The sequence below is a fragment of the Pelophylax lessonae genome (genome assembly GCF_965119305.1).
Source record: "Pelophylax lessonae genome assembly, chromosome: 2".
NCBI lineage: Eukaryota > Metazoa > Chordata > Amphibia > Anura > Ranidae > Pelophylax > Pelophylax lessonae.
Window position 1 is genome coordinate 514,961,893 of NC_138769.1, and position 22,603 is coordinate 514,984,495.

At 45.2% G+C, this 22,603-nt stretch overlaps 1 protein-coding gene across 1 annotated transcript in view; it reads right to left on the minus strand.

Annotated features, from left to right (window-relative positions):
* Positions 1-1,786: 1,786 nt before the first annotated feature.
* Positions 1,787-22,603, minus strand: part of BORA (BORA aurora kinase A activator) — a 68,659-nt gene continuing 47,842 nt past the window's right edge. Inside the window, exons 10-12 of the mRNA XM_082248345.1 lie at positions 15,732-15,863; positions 3,043-3,205; positions 1,787-1,986 (exon numbers count right to left, since the gene is read on the minus strand). Of these exons, the coding sequence (XP_082104471.1) occupies positions 1,925-1,986; positions 3,043-3,205; positions 15,732-15,863 (357 nt within the window). The 3' untranslated portion in view covers positions 1,787-1,924. The remainder of the gene's footprint in view (positions 1,987-3,042; positions 3,206-15,731; positions 15,864-22,603) is intronic.

Sequence of the window (22,603 nt, forward strand, 5' to 3'; positions counted from 1 at the left end):
GTACCAGAGTATCGTGGAACAGATGTCATTCTTACAAATATCAGGAGGTAAAGATGGCCACATTCACACATTTGAATACAACTCTAACTCCTTTAGATATACTAAAGTATGTAGTGCTTGAACAATCTTTCTAACCAGGTGGTAAATCTAACGTAGATTGTATGGTCATTCTAAAACCACGATGTCCAAATTAAGCCCACCCAAAGAGCCAGTTGCTGTTTGAGTACCACTGTCTAAACTAAATGGGCGCTCTAGATCACCAATGAAAAGCAGGGACCCCTTAGTCCTGTATTTTCGGGAGTCTGAAGCAGTGACTCCATCACTATAATGAAGCATAGGCCATAGAGAACACTTAGGGCAGCATTCGAAGGTTAGGTTATCTACATTTTGCAACATCTATAAAATAAAGTAGCTTTCTCATTAATATTACTGTCATAGACATTCAACAGTTGGACATTTTATGTAAAAAGAGAAAGCCCAAAATTAAAATGCTGTGTAAGAATGCTTTATGGGCTGCCAGATTACCACAACCAGGAGTGGGGTTATAAATGCATTATCCAGAGCAACAGTAAATGAAATGATCAGTGACACTTCTGAGAGAGTATGAAAGATCAACCATGAGGGCTGCAGGGTTCTGGCTTGGCTAGGTTGTGGAAGAGTGAGAATCTACTTCAAGCATATATTAATGTGTTTAGGTTTCGCTATTGGGGAAATTATTTCTGTCCTGGTGAAAAAAGTGGGGAGTCACCAGAATAGCAAAGGGAAAATCTGCCAATAGAGAAACAAACAGCAATAAAAGCTGACAGAGGTTCACATGTTCTCATTATCCAAATGTTTCAACTAGAACCTAACCTTAAAGTGCATCTGCATGGCTAGAAACAGGAGGTGGGAATTTACCTGGTTGGCACTCAGATTTGTCGGCTTTAGGATCTAGAATAGTTATGCATATCAGTAGTTTATATCAACAAGCTGGGATAAGCATGCAATCAGTGAAGTCAGAACTCATGATCTGCAACATGGCTTTCCCAAGTCAACATTTTCAGAAGGAGGGTAACATTTGCAGCCTCCATCCATCCCCAAGTATAGGTACCTCCTGGGTGCTGGACATGCAGAGCACTTCTGAAAAGGCACTGGTATAAATCAAATCAATACAAATGGTAATCTCTGGATGCCGAAAATGTGCAAGTCTTTATAGATTAAAATTCTTGTCATAATTCTAACTATAGGTCAAAACAATTTGAAAAAACACAAAATTCCAAATTGGTGAATAGGATGATATAAATTTCAAACAATGCTGTTGGCTATAGAAAGCCGAGCCCTTTCAAGGCTAATTTCTAGAGAATCTCAAACATCAGAATCCCATAATGTATATAAATTAATGGTGCCTTTGTTGATGCTTAACCTTCAAATGCATTTCACCGCAGTGACTAAAGGCTGTGTTATTAACTACATAAAGAAATAATGGACTTCTATTGTTTACAGTCCCCTTTTTACCAGCCCGTAAACATCAATCATTCAGAGATGTGCTTACTTAGCACTGGTAGACAGGTTATATTGCTCATCAGCTGTCCTTGGAGCGCTAGAACATTGAAGGAAATAACTTCTGCTTAGCAGCACTAAAAAGAGTGGTAATCAGATCTATACAGATCTGCCCAAAATTTATACATGAACAGTACAATTGAAAAATATACATGGTAGCTGAATAGATCTACAAAGGGAGCCAGCTTTTAAACATTGTACAAAACGCATATGAAGTTTTGTATTGTCCAACTTAATGGGGAAAAAAAGCCTTTGGTTTAGAACCGTTCGGAATAAATACACATTGGGGTCAGTGGCACAGAGCACCTTTTCACATTCATAGGTTAAGATCAAGTTTTATCAGTATTCACAGAACTCAGAAGATTTTTTTTTCCTTATTGGAAAATTATTGCAGAAAACTTGACACAGGCCTTCCATCCATGCTGTGTTGGGAGTTCTGGAGCCGCGCTAAACAAAAAAATAAATAAAATAAGTTACCACAAGAACAAAAAAAAAAAAAAACAAAACAAATCCTAAACTAAGGGCTAAAGCACACAGGATGTTTTTGCAGCTGTTTTTAGGGGCGTCTGGCTTTTTTTTTTTTAACTGGCTCTGAATTCTCCTTCATGTTAGCCTATGTGTCCATGTGCACATGAACTTTCAGAGGAGTTTGGAGGCATAAGCAGTGCTGTATCTTGGCCTAGGCCAACAAGGCCCAGGCCTAGGGCGGCACTTTGCAGGGGGGGGGGGGGGGGGGGCAGCAAAAAGCTGCACCCTGCACGAAAAAAAAACCCAGCCTCCTTCCGGCCTGAAAAGGGACCCTGCCGGCTTGCGCTACACTTTTTGTATAGTGCCAGTCTTATGTGGTGAATTGGGCCAGAGGGAGGGCAGGGTCCAGGAGGCAAATCAGTCTTGTACCCCCATAAAACGGTCACACTGCTACCTACCAGTATGATAATAGCTGCCGGTCAGGACATTCGGACAGACCGCAGGCTGCTGACCCCACTTAATACAACTGGCCCGACGGCCGCCACTGCTAATAAGTGTGGCACTGCAGCCAAATGCTCCGCCTACTCTCCTATGTCCCCAGGCACTGATAGGAACTCATATGCTGCAATGATGGGCGCTAATAGGCTGTACTGATGGGCACTAATATGCTGCTCTGATGGTCACTGATGAGGCGGCAATGGTGGGTACTGATAAACTGCACTGATGGGAACTGATGAGGCTGCACTGATAGACTGTGGTCTGTGGTTTACAGAGGACAGGGCGAGTCATAAACAGGAAGGGGTGTGGCCTTTACAGGAAGGGATGGTTCATATTTAAATTAGGGGGTGCACAAGTGTAGTCAGGCCTAGGGCAGCACAAAACCTAAATACGCCACTGGGCATAAGTCAGTGCGTCCTGGAGCAGAGGGACAAAAGATTAAATCTGGGTGAAACTGTACATTCTGCAAATGTGAAGTTAAAAGGGACAACTAGCATCAATAAAAAAAAAAAAAAACAAACTGGATATCACACCTACCATTTTTATTAAATCTGGTAAACTGACGATCACTGCTGAGTTTCCATGGTCCAGAGTGAAGAGCTGGATGTAATTTATTACTCGTTTTTTGAGGGGGATACTCCAGTTCTGGGGACTCGACTTCTAACAGCTTATACCCTCGAACTTCCAAAGCGGAAAAATCCTTGTTTAGAGAAAAAAAAAAAAAAAAAAATTGCATGAAATTTTACAAAGCCCACGCGATCACTTTCCACTATGCACACAAGTTAAAGAATACAGGTCATGTAGGAGTATAAAAATGATAGAATTCAGGATACAGATTAAAGGGATTCTAAAAAGGAATTTATATATATATATATATATATATATATATATATATATATATATATATATATATATATATATATATATATATATATATATATATATATATTTTCTAATTCTAAAATGTCACACTTCCCTACTCTGTGCAATGGTTTGGCAGAGCAGCGAGGACAGAGAGCGTGCCACTGCTGGAACAGTAGAAATCCAAAGGTGAGAATGCACTCAAGGCAATTTGTTGAAATCAATGAATTTCTTTATTCCTCATAGATGCAAACATACAGACAATGAACAGACGTGTCAGGTTGACACGTTTCACGATACAACCGATCGCTTACTCATAACCACTCGTGTGGTTATGAGTAAGCAATCGGTTGTATCGTGAAATGCGTAAACCTGACACGTCTGTTGTGCACTGTTTGTATGTTTTCATCTATGAGGAATAAAGAAAATTCATTGATTTCAACAAATTGCCTTGAGTGCGGTCTCACCTTTGGATGTCTACTGTTTCGGATGACGGATCTGACCTGCACCAGGCTTAGAGTCTACACCTGAGCGGCTTTCCTCTGTTTCCAGCGTGCCACTGCTCTTGGGCACAGTGCTTGATGGCAATAGGGCTCAGGTAAGTTTGAGGGGAAGGGCTGGAAAAGCCCACTGAAGGTTTGTACCTTAATGCAGAGAATGCAATAAAAAGGGTTTGGAAAGGACATAAAAAAAAAAAAAAAAAAAACAACAAACAAACAAAAAAAACAACAACATGTAATACCTGCTCTGTTCAGTGGTTTTGCACAGAGCAGCCCCAATCTTCCTCTTCCTGGGTTCCCGCTTGCTGTGTGGGCACTCATGCTTGCTCACTCCCGAGCCAACTCTCTGCCGCCATAAGACAAAGCACGGCTCAGCCCTGCTCTCGCCTCACTGGTTGTGATCGACAGCTGGGGGAGCCAATGGCTCCTGCATCTCAGCTAATCAGGAGGGAGAGACCCGGGAGAGCCTCGGGTCTCTTCCACATTGCTGGATTGAGAGCATTTACAACACTTTAAGGTTAACAGAAAAACCTACCACGATTAAAAGCCAATTTAAGCAGGAACATTTTCTACTTAGTACAGTAACTGCAGAGCAAGCACATGTACTTCACATGCAATCTTCATAACCAAATACGCTATCATTACTTTTTACTGGTGGACAGAGAATTGTAAAATGTACATTTGAGTGCAAACTGAAACACTTAAGTCATGTGCTTCCTGCAGTCCACTAAAGCGAGATCACAAAACTGTATTAAGCTAGGGCTTTACCTCTAGTGTTTCTAATGTATGAGCATGGCCCCATCGAAGTCTTTGAGGAATTACTTTGCAGACATGGTCTGCAGTGGAGAAGATTTCACGACTATAAAGTAGGCACCAGAGATGCCCATAGCTGTTGAGGTGCAATAAAAAAAAAAAAAAAAAATACTTTGGGGTAGGGGAATGATTTTTATTAGGTTGATATGAAAAAAATAATAGACTTCCGGTTCCGGCACCGTATGTGCTAGCGGCTTTCCCAGCGGTCCCTTCAGCCAATAAAACCTGCCTGCCCTACATCGAACACCCACCGCCTCTGCCATTGGTTACCGCTCTCTCTGGGACCCGATCCTTGTCACCCCTGCCTCTGCCAATGGAGCGGTTCCTGGAGAAAATCAGGACTCCGCTCCCAGTCAGGCTCCCCATCAGTGTTAATTTTGGCAGCAAATTTCAATTTAGTTTTAGTCCCATTTTAGTCTTCTGCAAGTGTTTTAGTTTTAGTCGTATTTAGTCGACTAAAACTCCAGTACATTTTAGTGGACTAAAATATCTTACATTTTAGTCGACTATAACATCCTACATTTTAGTCAACTAGAACTAATTTTAGTCATCTAAATGGTCATGGTCAGGTCAGAGAGGAGGCCTGTAATGCTGCTGCCTGCAGTCAGTGCAGTGAGTGCACACAGTGCTGCTCAGAGTGCTGGATGGGGGTCTCAGGTTTAAGGGTGGTCTCTGGTCTGACTCTGAACTGAAGCTGTTGAACAGGATGGGCCAGGCGGGTCTCAGCGGCCTATATGCACGCACACAGTCCTGGAGGGATGGTGGAATCGGATGCCAGTGGTGACTGGTGAGTGGTCAGAGGGTACTCAGGGAGGCAGTAATAGCTGGCCTGGCTGTTAACTCACAGTGGGTGCTCTGCTCTGGATGTGGTGGTGGCTGGGTGCCAGTGCCGTGTGATGAGTCGGGCCTGGCGCGTCTGGCTGTAGTGCTGCAGCTGCAGTGCTCTGGGGAGGTCAGGTGACTGGTCTCGAGCCGACTCTTGTAGTAGTCCACTCCTCACATCGGACGTCACGGGGCACGCCACGCCAGACGCCACACAGGCGGAGCTCCATGAAAACCGGAAGTTGGGTAAACGCCCCTGCCTCACATTCTCGTTTAGTTTTCATTCGTTAACGAAAACTGATTTGATTTTCATCATAGTTGTCGTCATTTGACAAAAATGTGCTATACTTTGCGTCTCGTTTTCGTCAGTTGAAAAATGCCGGTGACGAAAGCCCTGACGAAAACATTTTCGTTGACGAAATTAACACTGCTGTAAACTCCATTGGCTGTAATGTCATTGCACATATTACCTGAATATAGTACCAACATTAAATATTAGGGAAAAATATAAGAAAAGCCTTTTTCTTAATTGTTTAGTTTTCAGCAGCTTAGTAGATGCTCCTTACTTATGCGTATGCGGTGGTGCAATCCATTTTTAAACTTAAATGTGCTATTATTACATGCTCTGGATGGAATTGTGTTGCCGATATAGAAATGGCCAGCAGAGGAGTGTTAATTTTGATGGGGTCAATTTTTTATTTAGTTTTAGTCTTATGACTAAAATGCCATTTTAGTTTTAGTCGTATTTTAGTCGACTAAAATTGTGTTAATTTAGTCGACGAAAACGTTTTAGTCGGTTTTAGTCGACAAAATTAACACTGCTCCCCATAAATGGAGGCCGCGGTCTCGGCTTATACCGCTGGAGCGGCAGATGCGGCGCTTATGGACACCTCTCAGGCCACGGCCACCACTGCACCCCCTACAGGAGACCCCTCCACGGACAGGATCGCCCAGGCTGTGGTCACCCTATTGTCACCAACCATTGCTTCATCCGTGGAGAGGGCAGTAGCAGCAGGTATGGCAAGTTTTAAAAAGCAACTTGGAGGACCACACTCACCGGCTTAGCGACTTGGAAAGTCGCATGTCCAGCGTAGATGAGCTATATCAGTCCCACACCACAGAACAGACCCAGGATAAAAACTTAAATTATATGGTCTTGCAGAAGCTGGAAGATTTGGAGAACAGAGCACGGCGGAGCAATTTTAGATTTATTGGTGTCCCTGAATCCGTTGCCCCCTCAGCCATTCCCGAACTGTGCGCCAAAAGAATCTCAGAAGCTTTGGGTTTGCAGGGAATCTGTGTGGAAGAGTGGGCACACCGCATGGGTATATATTCTGAGGATCGCAAAACCCCATGCCCAATAAATTGCTAAATACCTAAACTATGCTGACAAATCTGCTATTTTGCAAAAATTTCACAAAACTCAAAACTTCCAAATCGATGGAATCAAGATATTAATTTTTGCCGATTACTCCGGAAAGGTTGCCAAGAAACTTAAAACATTCTAGACTGTCTGCTCAAAACTTAAATTCAAGAACACATTAAGTTCACCCTGGCTTATCCGGCGACTCTGTGCACCTAATGACTCAGCTATCTTTCCAAGATCCAGCGGAAGCTTTTCTACGAACTCTTCACTCAGGTGATCAGGGGCACTCTGCCTCTTCCAATTCTTCCTTGGTCACACGACCACTGGTGCAAAGAAGCCCACGTAAAGAATCTCCCAAACGCCCAAAAATATTCTTCAGTGGTGAGCTCTGGCCTCATACAGTGCCTTGCGAAAGTATTCGGCCCCCTTGAACTTTGCGACCTTTTGCCACATTTCAGGCTTCAAACAAAGATATAAAACTAATTTTTTGTGAAGAATCAACAAGTGGGACACAATCATGAAGTGGAACGAAATTTATTGGATATTTCAAACTTTAACAAATAAAAAACTGACAAATTGGGCGTGCAAAATTATTCAGCCCCCTTAAGTTAATACTTTGTAGCGCCACCTTTTGCTGCGATTACAGCTGTAAGTCGCTTGGGGTATGTCTATCAGTTTTGCACATCGAGAGAATTAATTTTTTGCCCATTCCTCCTTGCAAAACAGCTTGAGCTCAGTGTGGTTGGATGGAGAGAGTTTGTGAACAGCAGTTTTCAGTTCTTTCCACAGATTCTCGATTGGATTCAGGTCTGGACTTTGACTTGGCCATTCTAACACCTGCATATGTTTATTTGTGAACCATTCCATTGTAGATTTTGCTTTAGGTTTTGGATCATTGTCTTATTGGAAGACAAATCTCCGTCCCAGTCTCAGGTCTTTTGCAGACTCCATCAGGTTTTCTTCTAGAATGGCCCTGTATTTGGCTCCATCCATCTTCCCTGTCCCTGCTGAAGAAAAGCAGGCCCAAACCATGATGCTGCCACCACCATGTTTGACAGTGGGGATGGTGTGTTCAGGGTGATGAGCTGTGTTGCTTTTACGCCAAACATAACGTTTTGCATTGTTGCCAAAAAGTTTGATTTTGGTTTCATCTGACCAGAGCACCTTCTTCCACATGTTTGGTGTGTCTCACAGGTGGCTTGTGGCAAACTTTAAACAACACTTTTTATGGATATCTTTAAGAAATGGCTTTCTTCTTGCCACTCTTCCATAAAGGCCAGATTTGTGCAGTATATGACTGATTGTTGTCCTATGGACAGTCTCCCACCTCAGCTGTAGATCTCTGCAGTTAATCCAGAGTGATCATGGGTCTCTTGGCTGCATCTCTGATCAGTCTTCTCCTTGTACGAGCTGAAAGTTTAGAGGGACGGCCAGGTCTTCGTAGATTTGCAGTGGTCTGATACTCCTTCCATTTCAATATCGCTTGCACAGTGCTCCTTGGGATGTTTAAAGCTTGGGAAATCTTTTTGTATCCAAATCCGGCTTTAAACTTTCCCACAACAGTAACTCAGACCTGCCTGGTATGTTCCTTGTTCTTCATGATGCTCTCTGCGCTTTAAACTGACCTCTGAGACTATCACAGTGCAGGTGCATTTATACGGAGACTTGATTACACACAGGTGGATTCTATTTATCATAATTAGTCATTTAGGTCAACATTGGATCATTCAGAGATCCTCACTGAACTTCTGGAGAGTTTGCTGCACTGAAAGTAAAAAGGGGCTGAATAATTTTGCACGCCCAATTTTTCCGTTTTTTATTTAACAAAGTTTGAAATATCCAATAAATTTTGTTCCACTTCATGATTGTGTCCCACTTGTTGATTCTTCACAAAAAATTACAGTTTTATATCTTTAGGTTTGAAGCCTGAAATGTGGCAAAAGGTCGCAAAGTTCAAGGGGGCCGAATACTTTCGCAAGGCACTGTAGATGGTCGCTGAACTGCCATTCACGTTTATACTATTCCGAGGAATTTCATACTCCATGGCCATTCATGTTTTATTGCATTAAGATGTACTTCTTCATTACTCCACTTTGGTGACTAGGCCTTATTGTTTCCTTGATGCTGTGCAATTTTTGCTACATTATAGTAACATTGAGATTTTGCCTTCTCTCCTTCTCCGTTCCTTGCTTGGATACTTCTGTGGTTGGCCGTTCATCCGTTTCTCCGGTGAGACCAGGTGCCCCATTAGCCTATTCCTCTTATGGGCAGGGATTACGTATTAGTCTATGCCCGAGCCCACGCTTGGGAGGCGGCGTTCCACAGTGATCAAGTACGGGAAAAAAAGATAAGTGCCTACTTTTATGGTTTTGCGTTTACTGTTTTGTGTATTTGGTTTATCCTATTCTCCAGGTCCTGCAATTCTTCATGCTCAACTAACCTAACCTTTCGTTATTCCACACCAAAACCATTGTTTACTTGTACTCCAGCCCCAAGTATGTGTCTGCTGTCGGCTCGTTAGACGTTCTTTCTCCTTGCGGTGAGCTCTTTTTACTTGTTTTTTAATCCCCTACCAAAGTTTGACCCACCATGAACATAGTCACATGGAACGTTAAGAGCCTCCAGTCACCGGCCAAGAGGATGAAGGTGTTACGACATCCAAGACGTCTCAAGGCTGAAATAGCATTCATCCAGGAATCGCACCTGCCCTCTGCCGATATGCAGTGTATGCGTACGCTTTGGGCTGGGATGGTGCTTGGATCAGCAGCTATTGGTCGCATAGCGGGTGTACTTTTGCTACACAAACATCTTCCTTTTGATGTTGTCTCCTCCGAAACTGACACGCAGGGACGCTCCTTGCGCGATCGCTTCAGTAAAGTAGACACCTCTCCTCCGGGTATTCGGCGTATCGTGCACGATTTTTCTTCTGTATATGCCACCGACTCATAAATCAGTCGCTGACTCCTTTCTTCGCAATGTCACCCTCCCCACAATCTCTCAAGCCCATCTTGAAGCCCCCATTACATCTGAGGAGGTTTCCAATACAATAAAACAACTCACCCCGAACAAAGCCCCGGGGCCCGATGGTTTATCTGGGGAATTCTATAAAATACTCTCCCCGCACATCATCCCCACACTGGTGTCCGTTTACTCTTCCATATGGTCGGGGGGGCTGCTATCTCCCAACAGGTCCCCAAGCATTTATTAAAGTCTTCGCTAAAAAAAGGCAAGGACCCTTTAGATCCAGGCTCATATCGACCTATATCCCTCCTCAATATATATGTAAAGATTCTGTCCAAAATAGCCTCACATCTTGCCCTCATTATGCCTCATCTCATTCACCCGGCTCAGTCAGGTTTCACTAAAGGGCGGTCGGCCTCTGCTAATATCCGCAGCAAGGTCCTCCTATCCCTGGACCAGTCTCGCCTTCACCCTGGGGGGGGGGGGGGGGGGGGGAACGCGGCATCATGACCCTGGAAGCGGAGAAAGCCTTTGATAATGTAAATTTCGACTGGTTCCACATGGTCTTGAACGCTATGGGATTTGCAGGCTCTTTTGTTCATTTTGTGCAGTCCATGTACGCTTCTCCTGTGGCCAGGTTGCGTGTGGCGGGATCCCTCACTGATGAATTCCACCTTTTTATAAAGGTACGCGGCAAGGCTTTCACCGCTTCTTTTTAAATTTGCCGATAGAACCTTTTGAGATTCTTTCTGACCAAAGCTACCTTACATGGAATCCACATTGGCTCCCAGGAATTGCGCCTGTCCCTGTTCGCGGATGACGTTTTACACTTTACATCTAACATCTAACCCAGCAGCAGACATACCAGTGATAGTCTATATCTGATAACTTTAGAAAATGCTCAAGCATGAAAAAAAACAATTCTATGAGCGAGATACTCCCCCCCAGTTGTTTCTACTAACCGGCCATGGGTGTCCACCTCTCCTTTTATTGTTGCCAAAACTCATATCACATATTTGGGCATCAAAATAGGGAAGACTCCTTCCTCCATTTATTAACTATCCCCCCTTATTTGCCAAAACCATGCAAGAACTGGGGAATTGGCTGGATCTGCCCCTCTCACTTTTGGTTAGATGCCATCAGTTAAAAATGGTGAGTATTGCACGTCTGCTTTATCCTCTTCAAACCCTGGCTCTATTACTCAAGCACAAAGACGTCCAGTCTCTTAACCGGGCTTTCAACAAATTCCTTTGGAGGGGCAAACAACCCCGTATTGCCCTCAAGAAGCTAAGTCTACCCAGGAGCGCAGGTGGCATCAACTTTATGGATATAACTATAATTTGTCCTGTTCCCCATCCACCCATTAGCGGCCATGTGCCTCCAGTGTGAGGACACTAAATTAAGAGTGTAGGACTGCAGATTTAAACAGGTTGCCGTGAAGTGGCTCTGCAGCTTTCACATGCGTTTGCAAATGTGTGTCAACTAAACCCCTGTTCTTTGTACCAAGAGACAGGTTTTATTTGGTTGGTGACAGACTGGAGGGTGAGTACATCAGACTGGGGGCTGGCTGACTTTCATGCACCTCTTACAATCCTTCAACCTCATTTTGTTTCTCGTTATAGGAATGGAGACGCCGGGCAACACCAGCTTGGGTCTCATCTAAAGTCCCACCTAGTCCAATATGTTTAAAGTATAATTTGTCTTGTCTCCTCCAGATAGCATTGGAATGGATATCTCAGACCTCCCGTTATTCCAACTATGCCCTGGAGTCTCAGCTGTTCAGCCCATTCTCCCTATCTGCACTACTTCATGTTAAATGGGTGACCATGCGTCCAGAGCTCCGCCACAACTTATTACTGAGAGACACTAATATAGCCTGGAGAGAGGTACGCAAGTGCCTGCGACTTACTTTATTCATCTCCAAGCATCTACCTATTCGGGGAACCCTGACTTTTCTCCGGACATGGACCAGACAACATTCAGACTTTGGGAACTCAGAGGCCTACAGACCTTCGTGGATTTATGCGACCCGATCACAGGAACTCCTCACTCATACCAGGTTAATCTTGCAAAATATAATCTCCCTGCTACACATACCTTATCTGTCCCAATGCTACCACTTCATACGCTCCTCCACAGTCAGGAGCAGAGAGGTAGGTTCAAAAGTTCTTTTAACGACTCCTTTCTAGAATCTGGCAACTTCAACATCTCACATATTTATAAAATGTTTTTGAATTCTTGTACTTCTGCTTTAGCCGATTCTACTGCATCTAATTGGTTAAAAGAGACTTTCTGGGGGAGGGAATGTTCTCTCTGATATTTTTCAAGGCTACAGGATCCACTCTACACCTTACCCAATGAAGTTTGGAAGGCAACTCAAAATTCTACACCGCGCCCATATTCTGTTTTTGTCAGAAACGTCCAAGCCTTCCTCCAGCAGGTGCCCCTTATGCAAAACCGAGAGACCATCCTTAACTCACAAATTCTGGACATGTTCCTTTATCTCATATTTTTGGGACCAAGTACTGACCTTTATTTACAGCATCACCCTACTTCACCTACCCAAGGACCCCATGCTTCTGATTTTCAGCCATTGGGACAAACGCTTGCAACTTTGGTCGAGTTCAGCTTCTTTCCCACCTCGAATATGGATCCTTACTGTTCTATTGGTGGCTAGGAGGATCATCTTGACCCAATGGATTTCTACAACATGCCCTTCTATTACTCAGTTACAAAGAGAGCTAAACAGTCTCTTACGCAAGGACAGCATCAACACAGACTTTAACTCCCTTTCTTCTCAACGTCGCTTCTACAACAAATGGAAGACCTACTTACTTTCATCTTCGATGGACCCGGAACTCCGAGATATTTGTAAAACGTTCCCTTATAAGGACCGTCTACGGCTGTCATCACCCCAAAAGAGAGGTCATTGAGTTCTGACCGCCCTCCTAACCCCCCCCCCCCCGTTCTTATTACCCCCCCCCCCCCCCTGTCCCTGTTAGAGACCATGCTTTTAATTTCCATGCCGAGAACTACTACAGTCTCTCTTTACCCAGAAAAGGGGTTTACACCCTTATTCTCTCTACCTTATGGTTTCATATTTCCCATGTTATTTTACTTAGCTATGCAAGTCAAAACACTGATCTCTGTATGGCTTTTTGGTGTCTTTATGTTGATCTTTGTATATCTAGAAAATTTTAAAGTGCAAAGGCCTTTGACACCGTTCCCCACAAACGCTTACTGTTCAAACTAAGGAAGGTAGGTATGGACCATAAGGGGAGTACCTGGATAGAGAACTGGCTCCAGGGGAGAGTTCAGAGGGTGGTAATAAATGGGGAGTACTCGGATTGGGCGGGTGTGGAAAGTGGGGTCCCCCAAGGTTCTGTCCTGGGGCCAATCCTGTTTAACTTATTCATAAATGATCTAGAGGAGGGGATATCCGGCACAATCTCAGTATTTGCGGACGATACTAAACTAAGCATGCCAATATCTTCTATGCAGGATGTGGAAACCTTACAAGAGGATCTGAACAAAATAATGAGGTGGGCAACTACATGGCAGATGAGGTTTAATGTTGAAAAATGTAAAATAATGCACCTGGGCATCAGTAATGCGAAAGCAAGCTACTCTCTGGGGGGGAAACCTCTGGGTGAGTCTAGGATGGAAAAGGACCTGGGGGTACTGGTAGACAACAGGCTTGGCAGTGGCATGCAATGCCAAGCCGCTGCAAGCAAAACCAACAGAATACTGGGATGTATAAAAAAGGATTCACTCCAGAAATAAAGAGATTATTCTCCCACTCTACAAGACTCTGGTCCGGCCACATCTGGAGTATGCTGTCCAGTTCTGGGCACCGGTCCTCAGGAAGGATGTGCTGGAACTGGAAAGAGTCCAGAGAAGGGCAACAAAAATAATTAGGGGAATGGAGGACATCAGCTATGAGGAAAGACTACAAGCACTGAACTTCTCTCTGGAGAAGAGACGGTTGAGGGGGGATATGATAACAATGTACAAATACTGTACTGGCGACCCTAGCATAAAGAACAAACTTTTCAGAGAAAGGGAATACAATAAGACACGTGGCCACTCACTAAAACTTGAGGAAAAACGGTTTAAGCTAAAAATACGTAAGGGGTTCTTTACTGTCAGAGCAGTGGGGATGTGGAATTCTCTTCCACAAGCAGTTGTATCAGCAGGGAGCATTGGTAGTTTCAAAAAACTATTAGATGGGCACCTTAAAGACCACAAAATACAGGGGTATACAATGTATGGTTAACAGAAAACACACACACACATAATAGGTTGAACTGGATGGACTGATGTCTTTTTTCAACCTCACAACTATGTAACTATATTTGTACAGTACAAGACACAGGCTAAAGCTTGGCACACACCACTACCAGCCGCTGGGTTGAATGGAAAAAAAAAAAAACCTGAACTGGCTTCAGTTGGAGCAGCTGTACTAACGATTCAATAGTACAGTGATCTCCCCTGCTGTTTTTTGTTCTGAAAAGGGGACAGTCCCCCTGCCAAAACACTCTGGTCAGCTGCTGGTATTCCATCATGCTCGTCTGTCAGAATCCGGTCAAGTGGACAACTTCTGTTGAATCGGCTGCCTTAAACACGGGCCGAATGTTGGCTGGATTTTGCGGGGCTTTATCATCAGCATTTTTTACGCTTTGAAGTAGGAGACAATTGTTTCAGGTTTGTCACATTACCCTTCGACCGATCCTTTACAAAAAGGTGCTTGCACCTCTTCTAGACCTTTTTAAAAACACAGTACATTCAGGTCACAGGTGATCTAGATGACCTGCTCCTGAAGGACTCCACTCCCTTCCAGTTGTCTGCAAGCAATGCATTTGCTCTGAGCTTTCAGCCTCCTCTTCACCTGCAAAACCTGAGCTTAATTCTAGATACAGCCTAAGCAGTATTTTTTTTCCAGAAAACAAACTGCTCTCTCAGAACTCATGCTTGGTCTTGAAATCAAAGACATCCGTCTGAGACTCTCCATGAGCCTTCTGGCCCTCATGGTGGCCTCCTTTTAGGTTGTCCAACTCACCCAATTTCATTACAGACAACTTCAACGCATTATTCTGGGGCAGTGGAATAAGCTTGCTCCCTCTCTCAATCTACCCAGGTTCCTGTCCTGCAAGGCCAGAAATTTCTTAGGCTTCATGTACACAGATTACTTTGACCACTGGCCATGGGAAAGCGCAATTTTACCACAGTTTGCGTTTTCTGGCAGTCATGTTCCTATCCTGAACGAAACTCTCCTGCCTTGTAGAGACTAGTTGAAGCCTCCCTAACTGCAGCAGCTCTTAAAACTCTTTTAAAAGCCTGTGTGATCATTGACACATAGGCTTTTAGGCTTGAGTTTGAGATTTGGCAAAAAAATGCCAAAAGCGTTTAAACTCAAGTTTAGGAACTGCAAGCATTCATAAAGCCTTAGCTTGGGAAATTTCCAACCCAGCTTTGACAATGAGGATGTCTTTTCTGTCATACTTCTGGCAAGTGATAATAGATGCCAATTGGGGAGGAGCAATCCAATCCCATATGGTACAAACAAAAACAAAAAAGTTCTGGAGCTCAGAGAGATAAAAAGGCTCTTCGCCACTGGACCCCCTTTCTGCAAGGAGACCCAATCAGGGCGGAAGCAGAAAAAAAAAAAAACCATGGCTGTGGCCTATACCAATCACCAAGGGAGTACATGGGGAATCATGAAGCCTTTAAGGAAGCAAGTCAAATCGTCGCACAGAGAAACATTGTCAAGCAAAAGAATGGAGGGCGGGCAGATGGGTTGATAGCTCTCCCCCCTCCATTTGTCATCTTTTTCTTTAAACTACATTGGTGCTCTTACAAGGGCCCGGCTAGGAAGGATGAAGAGCTTGGTGCTTATTGCATACCTTGGGTCTGACATGCTGAGATGCATTCTGAATGTCAGAAAACTGTAGATCATTCTCTTTGTATGCTCCTTCTCCACCAATTCCATCCATTAAACTGGATCCACATGTCTGTGTAGTATATCCACTGTCCACCTTTGTAAAATCACACAAAAAAGAAAAAATGAATCATATTTATAATTACACATACATATATATTAGGTAGACAATGCAATCTATAAATACATGGGTAAATCAGTTTAACACAAGAGCAAGCAATATAAAAAAAAAGTTTAAGAATATTGTGCAGCTTAGTTTTTGTTCCATCACATCCGTAAGAATTTTGTATAGCTATTTTTTTTTTTTTTTTTTAAAGGTCTGAAAACAATGTATACAGTCTTATCAAATATATACATAATAAAATGTCCAAAAGAGTCCACCTTACAGCTTATCTAAGCTTAAAGTGGTTATAAACTTGGCGTTTTGAAAGTCCCCAGATTTTAGACCCCAGATCCCTCCATAAAGAGTACATGTCACTGCCTATTATGGCGCTTTTCCACTGCATGGAACCAAACGGTTCAGCTCGCTTTTGTGCTTTTCCACTGCTGGTACCGCATGGTATGGTGTAGGAACGGTTCGGTGGCGCTTTTCCACTGCATGGAACCGAACGGTACGGCTCTCAAAAACAGTACCTACTCGATTGTGGTTCTAAGAGGTACCATATCCCACAATCCTTTGCATGCAGTCACTACTAGCCACTGATTGGTCAGAGAATACCACCCACCCCGTTGTTATCCCACCCACCTAACTTTAGTACTACTTTAGTGGAAAACCAAACCATACCGTACCATTCCAACACCGTACCATGCAACTACATCCAAAGAATGCAAAGCATATTCCTTAGGATGCATGGGCTTAGGACAGAGTGAAGGCAACACAAGGTCTTCATTCAAATGAAAATCAGAAACCACCTTAGGGAGAAAAGATTGATTTGGACGAATTTCCACTTTATTTCTGTGCACCACCAGATAAGGTGGGTGGCAGGACAACAGCGCCAACTCAGACACTCTGCGAGCAGAAGTGATAGCCACCAAGAAGGCAACCTTCTGAGACAACAAAAGGCAGAGAAATATCCTGAATTTTATCAAAAAGGAGGCTTTTGAAAAACAGATAATACCAGACTGAGATCCCACGGAGCCAGCGGAGATCGGAGGAGCCATATGGCACACTCCCTGGATGAAAGCATGAATCAATGCATGCATAGCTATTGGGCGTTGAAAATATATAGCCAAAGCCGAGACTTGGCCTTTAATTGTGCCCAAAGCCAACCGCTGGTCAACTCCTTTTTGCAGAAAGGCCAAAATCCTAGCTATAGAAAACAAGCGAGGATGCACCTACAGCGATTCACACCATGAGATGTACGACTTCCACGTACATTGATAAATCTTCATGGAAGTCGACTTCCTAGCCTTCAAAAGCGTAGGAATCACAGTCCGAAAGACCCCTATCCCTCAATACCTGGCTTTCAACAGCCATGCCGTTAAAGCCAGCTACTAAAGCAGGATGGAAGATTTGACCTTGAGACCGCAGGTCTTCCCTAAGAGGAATTCTCCAAGGAGTATCGGTGACCAGCCCTATTAGGTCCATGTACCAAGACCGGAGAGGCCAGTCCGGAGCCACTAGAATGACCGTAATGCATTCCACCTCTATCCTGCGCAGAATCCACGGCAGAAGTTTTAATAGGGGAAATGCATAAATCAGCCGATACCGAACCCAAGGAGACACCAGTGAGTCTGTGGCGTCAGACAGAGGATCTTGAGACCTGGCTGACGAACCTCTGAACCGTCCTGTTGAGGCGAGAAGCAAACGGATTAACCTTGGGAGTCCCCCACCGAACACACAGGAGATTATACACCTCCGGGTGCAGGGACAACTCCCCTTGATCGAACACCTGACGACTCGGGTAATCCGCCTGCCAGTTTTCCACACCTGGAATGTGTACAGCAGAGAGGGCTGGAACAAAGCTTTCCGCCCAGGCCAGAATCTCGGCCACCTCCTTTGCTGCCAAGACACTCTTTGTGCCCCCCTGGTGATTGATGTAAGCCACAGCCGTGGCGTTGTCGGATTGAATCTGAACCGGACAACCTTGCAGACGAGTCGTCCAATTACGCAGACATAGTTTTATTGCTCTGAGCTCCAAAACATTTAAAATCGGAAGTCTTGACTCTTCCATTGTCCAGGTACCCTGGGCACAGAACTTCCCCAGCACCCCGCCTCAGCCTGACAGGCTAAAACAACGGAAGGCAGGACTGCCCTGGCACAGAGCTGGAAACTGAATCCACCACAACTGAGCAGACTGTTGTGGCTCAAACGAATCATAGAATCCAAGGACTTTGGATCCTTGTTCCACTTGACCAGGATCTCCCTTTGCAGCTGTCTTGTGTGGAACTGAGCAAAGGGACCGACTCGAAGGTCGATACCTTCAGACCCAAGGCCTACATGCAAACTCACAGAGAGGACAGATTGTTGTCCAGCAACAACTGAATCGCCCCCCTCCAACTTTCGTAGCTTGTCCAGGGAAAGAAAAACTTTCGCCAAGGCTGAATCCAGAGTCAAGCCCAGATACTCCAGTCTCAGGACAGGAGTCAGCGCAGATTTCTTGAAATTGATGTTCCAACCAAACTCTTGTAGAGTCCCGACAGTGATCTCCAAATCCCCCAACAAGGCTGAGTGAGTCTGCTCAACAGGAGATTGTCCAGATACCCTAGTACTGCAATCCCCCGCTGGCGTAACAATGCAAATATCGGGGCTAGAACCTTGGTAAACACTCTGGGAGCAGAGGCGAGACCAAAGGGTAACGCCACAAATGGATAATGTCCAGCGTAAATAGGGGTGTGTAGATATGCATCCTTGACATCTATGGAGGCTAAAAACTCTCCCTGATGAAGAGATGCCACTACTGTGTGGATGGATTCCATCCAAAACCTCTGTACTCGTACAAAGCGATTAAGAGCCTTGAGATCCAGAATGGGACGCACCTTGCCTTCCTTTCTGGGCACTGTGAATAGGTTTGAATAAAATCTCTAAACTAGGGATGCACCGAAATGAAAATTTTGGGCCGAAACCGAAAATGCAGGATGCCCTTGGCCGAAAACCGAAAATTACTTTTTCCCCCAAAATTTTTTAAAATAGATAGAACAGGAGCATACACCAAAAACAGGTAGTGACGTACACCTGTCGCTGCCACCCTGTCACAGTATATGTACTGTGATGGGTTGTCAAGAGGTTAATTTAATTACCAATGGTATTTGTATTATGCAGCATGAGGGGTTAATGTATTGTCACTGCTGGTCACTCATCTATTAGTGACCGACCAGTGGCAGGTAATTAACCCCTTTGTGCTGCATTAGTGCAACCAGTATCAGTGCAACCAGTGTTAATTAACACTGATACTGGTTGCACTAATGCAGCACAAAGGGGTTAATTACCTGCCACTGGTCGGTCACTAATAGATGAGTGACCAGCAGTGACAATACATTAACCCCTCATGCTTCATAATACAAATACCATTGGTAATCCTGCAATCTCTTGCTGAGACTGGGAACCAAAGTGTCCAGCAGTCGCTCCCAGGGGGTCTGCAGGTGAAATTCTGTCCTGGGACTCCACATGTTATAATAACATTTTTGCAGGTATGTCTGTTTAAGCCCGCAAAAACCGCAGTCCCACCGTCACAGCATGGGCTCTCAAATCCTGATAATATATATAATAGAGCAGAAAGGGAAAATCCACAGGAACCCAAGGAAAAAAACGTTACCAGACCAGAGGAGAGCTGCCAGCAGGAGCTGCAAAAACAAAACTGAAACTGCAAAGGAAGAGGTAGAGAAATCAGCCTCTATCTGTATAAACACCATGCCATATGCCTGTCCAGTCCACGGGTCCAGAAACCAGCAAAGATGCCCCCCCCCACCACCCTTGATATGGGTGAGGGCACACCTTAATGCAGAAGGAGCCTTGTCAACAGGTCTGGAGAAGCCTGATCTTGGCTTGCCAGACCAGGTGCATTTGGATCCTCCAGAAGAGGCCCTAAAAGGCTTTGAAGCCCTTGTCAGTCGACCCTAAGGGACGAAAAAAAAAAAAAAAAAAAAAAAAAAAAAAAAATTATGAGCTTAGGAGGGCCCACCCCTACGACAGAGTTCCTTGCCCTTAGTAGCCTGCAGAAGAAAAAGTAATGTACTCTTTCCCCCCCCCGTGAGACCTTTAATGATGTCATCCAGGGTAGCTCCAAACAGGCGATCTCCTTGAAAAAGAAGATCAGTCAAGGCCTTTTTTGAAGTCTGATCTGCAGACCAACACTTGAGCCAAAAGACACACCAAAGGACCACTGTCAAAACACAGGCAAGCCATCAGGGAAGCTGCATCCAAAGAGGCATCACAGATAAACTGCAGCCCCTGGACCAGCTGGTCCGCCAGCTCAGTAAAGGCATGGGTGAGCTGTTCCCCCCTCCTGGTCACTGTGTAGGAGATTAACCCACTCGGTTAGAGTTTGCGACACTAGGGCAATGGTGAATACCGGCCTTATTGCCGAACAAGCCAAAGTGTACATAGTGCCGACCACAGCCTCCACCTTACAGTCAGTCAGATCCTTAAAGGCCAGGGACTCTTCAACCGGGATCATGGTTGCCTTATTTAATCTGGAAACCGGAGGGTCCACTACCGGTGGCACAGTCCACTTCCTAACCACTTCTGGACTGGAAGATTTTCCCCCTTAATGACCAGGCCATTTTTTGAAATTCGGCACTCGGTTATTTTAATGGACAATTGCCCGGTCGTGCGACGCTGTACCCAAAAAAAAAAAAAAAAATGGTCCTTTTCCCCCCCCTCCCACAAATAGAGCTTTCTTTTGGTAGAATTTATCACCTCTGATTTTTAATTTTTTGCACAATGAAAAACAAAAACGGAGCGACAATTCTGAAAAAATAAATAAAAAATCAACTTTTTATATTTTAGGTCAATTTGTATTCCGCTACATATTTTTGGTAAAAAAAAAAAATCCCAATAAGCGTATTTTGATTGGTTTGCGCAAAAGTTATTGTGTCTACAAACTAGGGGAAAGATTTGTCATTTTTATTTAATTTTTTACTATGGCGGCGATCAGCGATTTTTAGCGGGACTGCGACATTGCGGCGGACAGATCGAACCCCTGACATTTTGGGGGGGGGGGGGGGGGGGGGGACCAGTGACATTACTACAGTATTCAGTGCTAAAAATATGCACTGTTACTGTAATAATGACACTGGCAGGGACGATCAAAGGGTTAAATGTGAGCCTAGGGGGTGTTTTCTAACTGTGCTGGGAATGGGCTTGTGAAATCAGAGACCCGTGTTCCTAAATAGGAGGCACACAGGAGCTCTGTATGGATTCCTGAGAAAACAATGGTCTGCTGGGTTTACAACAGCAGACCACCGTTTTCTCTTGGCAGGACCGGCTTCTTCCGCTGGCGAGAGGGCACGCGCCCCCACAAACCGCCGTACAGGTACGGCCATTTGCGGGAACCTGCCGTCGTATATCAACGGCAGCTGGTCGGCAAGTGGTTAAGAAGGGACTCCTCGTAGGGGTAATGCCTAGGAAAGCGCTTCGGGACCCCACGGGATGCTTTGGTCGTCCCTACTCTTTAGCAAAAATTCTGTCAAAATAGGCAAGGAAAGATAAAACTCCTTTGCCGCTCTGGATGGCTTCTGAGTGCCAAAGGGCACCTACGCCTCCGTCCTTGATCCTCAGGGTCTCACGCACAGATACAATCAGTGCATCCAACAGCGCCTTTCCCTGCACGGTCGCAGATGTGGAGGAATCATCCTCACTAGCAGAGGATTCCATGCGCATGGTTGCAGACCCAGCAGGGTGACCTGATGGGACAGATAAGGCAGGGACACTTTTTGCTAGCCCGTCACCCGCAAGCCACCTCCACCTGGGACACAAGAGACTCCAGGACCGCTGTCAGTGCACGGATGGATGGGACCCGGAGGGCCCCTCAGCCTCAGAAAGGGGATCAGGTGGGCAAATGTGCTCCAAAGACTCCACGAGTCAGCAGGGGGGACTACAGAAAAAGTGTAAAACACTGCTAAGGGACAACCCCCACCCCGCTGGCAGCACCACCCGGTTTGCAAGGCACAAGCCCCAAGCGATCCTCAGCAGAGGGGGAGAGGACCCCACCAGGACTCACCACTCAGAAACAGGCACCTGCAGCCATTAGGAGAATCTGCACTACACATGCCATGATCAGGAAGTAAAATGATTCAGCAGTCAACACCAGGGGATGAGGAGGGGCTCCCACCGCCGAAATTGCCACCCACAGGGCTCCACTGTCATGGCCACCACCATTTCCAATGGCAAAGCACAACAAAATGGCTGCCAGACTACACAAACATGGCCGTCGTGTATAGAAAAACACACAGGCGACAACAAAATGGCGTCCCCACGAGGCCTACAGGGACACAGGAGGGAGACCAGGCCTCAAGGACAGATCCAGGCAGGACGGGGGGCCCTGGTAGGAGCCCTCAACAGGTGCAACCCCTGCCCCCCCAATCGCCAGTTAGCTTCCTGCCCCCAGGAAGGTGGCCAGACTGGGCACCCAAACAGCCCCAGCATGGGGGGAGGGGGGGAAGCAGGGGCTGGTGTGTGCCTGGAGATAGCAGGGGAACCCAGGGGTCCACCCCAAAACCCTCCGGACACAAACACACACACAGCTACTTGTGAACCATCAGGTAAGGTAAACAACAAGACAGCCCAGCCAACTCCTGACACCCTGCGTGCGGAAGTGATAGCCACCAAAAAAGGCCACCTTCTGTGACAGAGTAAGCAAAGGAACCTCACGAATATTTTCAAAAGGCGGTTTCTAA